This window comes from Octopus bimaculoides, chromosome 1 (genome assembly GCF_001194135.2).
Source record: "Octopus bimaculoides isolate UCB-OBI-ISO-001 chromosome 1, ASM119413v2, whole genome shotgun sequence".
NCBI classification, from domain to species: Eukaryota; Metazoa; Mollusca; class Cephalopoda; order Octopoda; family Octopodidae; genus Octopus; species Octopus bimaculoides.
In genome coordinates, this window is record NC_068981.1 from 173,758,412 (window position 1) to 173,765,235 (window position 6,824).

General features: G+C 34.8%; 1 protein-coding gene across 2 annotated transcripts in view; it reads left to right on the forward strand.

Annotated features, from left to right (window-relative positions):
- Positions 1-203: 203 nt before the first annotated feature.
- The window catches only part of LOC106867659 (uncharacterized), a 20,789-nt gene continuing 14,168 nt past the window's right edge, over positions 204-6,824 (forward strand). The window contains exons 1-2 of one of the 2 annotated variants that reach the window (XM_014912592.2): positions 204-453; positions 5,338-5,375. In XM_014912592.2, the coding sequence (XP_014768078.1) occupies positions 439-453; positions 5,338-5,375 (53 nt within the window). In that variant the 5' untranslated portion in view covers positions 204-438. Of the gene's footprint in view, positions 454-5,337; positions 5,376-5,402; positions 5,671-6,824 lie in introns of those variants that run through there. The other variant, XM_014912593.2, reaches the window with a different exon arrangement.

Consider the following 6,824-nt stretch of genomic DNA (forward strand, 5'->3'; position numbering starts at 1 on the left):
GTTCGGGTATAGTCTGCATCGTAAGACGAGTAATTTCGTAGTAATCAATTGCCGTGTAAAAAGTATTATTGACAATAAAAGAGAGGTCGTGGCGATGGTAGAGTGAACGAAAAGAAAAACAGAAGCAATTGCTAGAAACTGTTTTTCTTTCTTTCTCTCTATTTGAAGTTAATTGGACTTGAAACGTAAATTGGTTGGTTTATGAGGTCATTGTGACGTTAAATAGAAACAACATTTCAAGGTAACGGACTCCACCGACTCGAAGACAGTAGGGGACTTTATCATTTCGGAAATTTGGAGTTTTACGAAAAGAAAATTTATTTTCTGATCATTATTATCCCCAGTTTTATCCAAATAATCTTTAAATTTTTAAAATCAAATTCTTCTCGTTCTTCGAGAACCTTCTATATTTTAAGTTTATCTAACTAAAAGTGAAACATGCCGTTCAACAAGGTAGGAATTCTGCGTTTTCAAGACAAGTACATTGTAATAAACAGCTTTAATTTTTAATGTTAGGCTTTTTTTTATTACAAGTTCCTTGATGAATGTCTATAACTTGAATAGATATGATGCTTATTATAAATTTTATTTCCATCTAAAATGTACATCTTTTAGAACATTGTCATTTCATAAGATTTTGCTGACAAATTCTTAAATTAGCATAAACATTTATTTGCATGAAAGAAAATTACCGGAGAACTTTATTCCACTTCTTCCAAATCTTTCTACTAAAATTGTATTAAAACCGTTTGTGGGAGAGAGAGAGAATGTAGCACCAAGCGCTTCAACTGGTCGCACACCACAAAGTTCAACGGAAAAACTTCTATGTATTGTGTTCTTAAACTACAGGGTGTCCACAAAGTCTGGGTACATGAGGAGTAACACATACTTTAAGAAATTATTATTTCTTATATTTAATTGTTTATGTTATGATTTTATTTACTCCAGGTACCCAGACTTTGTGGACACGCTGTAGATTAAAGACACTCAGACAGGACAATGTAGCAAATTTCATTTCAAATTTCTTACTGAAGTGTGTAATTTAGGAAATGTTAGTGATAGCAGTTTCTTCTGTTCTTAATATTCAAAAATAAACTATTTATCTGTGACCTTATTTCCTAAAAATTCTACAACTGTTTTATTTTCATATATAGTATATAAACATATACATCTTTTAGAACATTGTCATTTCATAAGATTGCTGGCAAACTCCACAAAATTTCATAAAATTTAATATTAGTACTGAATAGATGTGTCATTTAGACCTTATAGTGTTATAGCAATAGAATATTCATACCTATGATATGATGGAAGCTCAATTTCATCACACCATACTTTATACATAACGCCTACTCTGTAACTCCTTATATTACTATGATTTTGTCGTTTTTGTTAAAAACCTATATATTGATATTTGACAAAGACCATTACATATCACCATACTGTGGCTTTTTATTCAGCCTTGTGAATTTTAAACTTCAATTATAACTTCAGCAATAATTGGTATGACGTTAATGACCAACAATTTTGAGGGGAAGGGATTAGTCAATCCCATCAACGCCAGTACTTGACTAGTACTTTATTTTATTGACACAAAGTTGATGCTGGAAGAATGGATGGCACTGAAGGGATGAAAGGGAAAGTAAACATGGGAAGGATGAAAGGGAAAGTAAACATGGGAGGGATGAAAGGGAAAGTAAACATGGGAGGGATGAAAGGGAAAGTAAACATGGGAGGGATGAAAGGGAAAGTAAACATGGGAGGGATGAAAGGGAAAGTAAACATGGGAGGGATGAAAGGGAAAGTAAATATGGGAGGGATGAAAGGGAAAGTAAACATGGGAGGGATGAAAGGGAAAGTAAACATGGGAGGGATGAAAGGTAAAGTTGACCCTGGTGGGATTTGAGCATAGAATGTAAAGAGAACAAATGCTGGAAAGCAGTTTTTTCCAGTGCTCTAACTATTCAGCCAGCTCACTGCTTTTGTAAGTCTTTCATAGTGATAAACAATAATACAAATCAAACTAGTATTTTAACAATAAGTTATTATTCCTATGATTTAAAGAAGGTTATAATAAAATGAAGAGTGACAGTGGGCAAGTGACTAAAGAATGCATCTTGGTTCTTCTATTTATTGTTGAAATGAAAACTGACAATTACTTTGTGGGTTTTCTTAAGTGAGATTGAATTTTCATTTACAAGAAAGAATGCACAATGTGTTGCAAGGTCAAAAAGTCTCCCAACATTGTACAATACTTGTGTTAGGAGTACTCCAAACAAATAGGTTGAAATTTTGTCCTATGATGATTAATAACATTAATGATTTCCTGTCATAGACACATCAACTAATCATTCAAATTGACTTGATATATAGATTTTCTGCATATTCTTTTCACATGCCAAAATAAAAGAATATTTAAATATGTATTGCACGTTTTTCTTCTTTTTTTTTTTTAATAACTGATTTGAGTGTTTCAACAATAGTGCAAGAAGTTGCTGGACTGGTATAAATTTAGTATTAATAGTATCCTTCTCTTTAGTAATTCTTTAGTTCTATAGTTTGCTATAGCAACCAGCTGTGCCACCCCATTGTGCTACATGATGCTATTCATGACAAAGTCTTTGCTAAAAGAAGAAAAAAAAGAAAGAAATCGGTATAGCCTAGATAACAGCAGTATATCCATGACACTTTGGTCAGCTATCTGAAATGATTTGACAAGCTGTAGCTTTCCGTTGATATATCCACTTCTAAAGATTGTTTCTAATTTCCCCAACTTTGGATACAATCTAAATTAGAACCATTTCTACTAATTCCAAAGGCCCACCAAGATTTTGTACTGTTATCTACTAAGGCACTGGCTAAACTGCATCGGCCCAACAAGTTAGAAATTAAAAACTAAATTGGAATCAAGATCAAGAGGAATAAACATTACCTAGCTCTCTCTCTCTCTCTCTCTCTCTCTTGCTGAACATTAAATGATGATATAGCCATCTAAGAATCCATAAGTCAGGAAAAAATGCACTAATATATTTGTCAGTAGAGTGGGCATAATAATCGAAGTGTACAGTATTACATATCCATAGCAGTTGATCTTACTAACCGGTTTCGCACCAGGAGTTCAATGGAGTATTAGGTAATAGTCTGTGCTCTTCAGATATGACAGTTATAACTGCCATCTCTAATCGGCCATAATGGATATATAATACTGTATACTTCAATTTATATATATATATATATATATATATATATATATATATATATATATATATATATGATCTGTATGTGTGTCTGGATGTGGGTTAGATGGAGATCAAAAAGATAATAAAAGAAAGTAGATACAAAATATATGTAATGGATGCCAATTCTTCACCTTTGAAATACTTTGCCTAATTTACTTTAAATTATAATTGATTGAATTACGAGTATCAAAATGTTTCCAGACTAATTCTGTAGCACGCCAACAGATGGCAGCACACGGTTGCATGTGCAGTGAGAACTTGCAGTGACCTTCATGAGGAAATGTGCTGAGTGACATCACTGTTTACTTTGCAAGTTGTGAAATTTGTGTTTTTGTGATCACATGAACGCTGTAGTCTGTGATTTTTGTCATGAACAGGAACAAAGAGCTAATGTGAAATTTTGCATTAAACTTGGGAAGTGTGCTAGAGTCATTGAGCATGCTTTGGCAAGCTTACAGTGATGAGGCGATGGATCATATGCAATGTTTCAAGTTGCACAGGTGCTTTCAAAGTGGAAGAGCATCCCTGGAAGATGATGAGTGATCTAGAAGACTTGCCATAAGCATCACCTCTGGAAATGTGGAGAAAATTCATCAGCTTGTGCATGAGGATCATCAGAAGACAATCAATGACATTGCTCATATTGTTGGTCATATGGGTTTGTGCAGGCATTGTTTCGAATGGCATGGGTGCTTCAAAAGCAGAAGAATGTCCCTGGAAGACTTGCCATGAGTGTCACTCTCAGAAATGTGGTATTGTGCGTTGAGAATTTGTCTCCCAGGGTCAAGCTGAATACCCTAACCACTAAGCCACATGCCTTCACAGCATTTTATTATATTACTTGCAAGTATTCAATCTGAACCTTAGTTCTTGACTTTTAAAACCCTTCCAGAGTTGACTGTCCTTTCATCACTCAAGAAACTACAAAATGGTACCAGTAATATTCTAAAACGAATGCAATTAACTATGTCACTTTCTTTAGTGAAAAATATTCTGTAGTTGTTTTAGAGAAACAAATATTGTATCGTGAATTACATAGGATACTATATAGCATGATAACCAGATAAATCCTTGTATGAAAGTATTCTTATATATTGAAAATATATTCCCATACTTCAGACATATCTAAAGTTTAGTTGTAGAATAATATTAGAGCAGACATGAGCATTAATCAGTTTTCTTCTCCTTATAAATCTAAGGAATTATACTTACCTTAAAAAGATAAATATGACACCTTATTAGAGAGACAGTGATAGCTGAGACATTACAGTAAGGCACTATCATCCTTCTAGTTTCTTTATTTAAGACCCTTTGGGACTTTATCCTATGTGACTCTGAGGTCAGTAAAATAATGCAATATTATTAAAACATTAGCTTTGTGCAAAGGTAAGAAACCAACTTGTACATCTAGATGTGATTTCATTGTAATTTACCATGTGTGGCAGCATTTTAATGTCCAATTTTCTATCCTGACATGGGTTGGATGGTTTATCTATGACTGTTTTACAACTAAACGGCCTTCCTTGTCTCCAAGTCTTAATAACTCCTTACAACACTCACAGATGCTATGTAATTCTAAAATTGGAATACACAAAGTAAAGGTAAAAAAAAAGGTAACGGTTACCTTCTCAAGTCACGCTGATTCGTGAGGGCTGGTTTCCTGGTTTCCATGGTGTATAAATTCCCTACCTGGAGGGACACCGGTCCTTTGCAGGATAACTCATTTTTGCCAGCTGAGTGGACTGGAGCAACGTGAAATGAAGTGTTTTTCTCAAGAACACAATACATTACCTGGTCCAGGAATCAAAACTACAATCTTACAATCATAAGTCCAAAACCGTGCCTCCACTAATACACAAAGTAATTCCTCAGCAAAATTACTGGTAAATAAAATATGGAACCTAGTTTTGATTCTTACTTGAAATATCCTTATTGATTGTGCTAATATTACCTGTCAATAAAGGCATTTCCCCAAGCCCCATAAACTTTAAGGGTGTTAAAATTGTCAGGTCATTTTACACAGTTATGTTTAATAGCACATTTCTAGTAATATTGGTAAGCAGTTGATAAAATTAATTAATTTTATATTCTTTTCCAGATGAATTTGGGAATTAGTTCTGATGTCTTAAATCTATGGTGAGTTGAGATCCATACAAATATCAAAATTAACAGAGCCAAATATAAAGAGTTGTATAGAATCTGATAGCTTTATAAGGTTTATGTGTCTATTTATCACACATACACGAAAGTATGTTAGCATGCATGAATGACAGAGTATTAAAGAGCTGAGAGAAAAACTAATTAAAAGAGAGATGATTGCACTGGTATGGACATGTGTATGGAGGATGCCAATTGTATAAAGAAGTGCTGCATGCTTAAAGTGAATGGAGCCTTTGGGAAAGAGAGATCAAGAAAGACTTAGGATGAAGAGGTGAGGACTGATCTCAAGAATTTGCATTTCACATACAAAGGATTGTGTTGACCAGGGATTCATAGTATTGGAGAAGAATTTAATATGGAAAACCCAACCAGCAGTACAAATACAATAGATTGAAAGTCACAAAAATGGTGGTTGTGATATAGACTGGGATATTGTAATTTATATGTATGCATATGTATGTTTGAGAATGTGCCTGAATATATATATATATATATATATATATATATATATATATATATATATATATATATATGTATAGTTCTGTGTGTGCATGTATTTACATCTATATATGCATGTGTATATGTTATCAAGTCTACTACTACTACCTCTCCCACTCACTGATACCTTCTCATCTCTCCATTTTACACTTTCTTGTCACTTTTATCTCTTGCACTCACTTCTCTGTCATTTGTGCTGTTCATAGGTAAAAGAGTCACATACTTTCTACCCCACTACCATCATCACCCTCATTACTTAACCTCTCTGACCCATCTCAAGACCACATTGCACTTATTAGGTACAGAATATTTTACCTTCAAACCCCAACCTCCTGTACTGCCAGTCATCACCCTATTTCACTCTGTCTGCCACTTACTCTCTTTCTCTACCATCAATCTATCTCCTGGGAGACATTGCTTTCTTTCATTGTTGTACCATCTTGGACATGTTGCCTTGGATATATTTGCCTATTTCAGAATACTGAGACAGGTATCAAGCTTTTAGATCAGGTAATGAAAGTCACGGAGAGGGTCATAGCTCAACTGGTTAGGGAGCGAGTCAGTTTAGATGAGATGCAGTTTGGGTTCGTGCCTGGGAAAAGCACCACTGATGCTATATTTCTGGTAAGACAGCTTCAGGAGAAATACCTAGCCAAGGATAAACCTCTGTTCCTGGCTTTCGTTGATATGGAGAAAGCGTTTGGCAGGGTCCCCCGATCTCTTATCTGGTGGTCAATGAGGAAACTAGGGATAGAAGAATGGTTAGTGAGAGCTGTGCGAGCCACGTACAGAAACGCTGTCAGTAAGGTGAGGGTTGGCAAAGAGTACAGTGAAGAATTCCGGGTGGAGGTAGGGGTCCACCAAGGTTCTGTCCTCAGCCCCCTCCTATTTATCATAGTCCTCCAGGCTATAACAGAGGAATTCAAG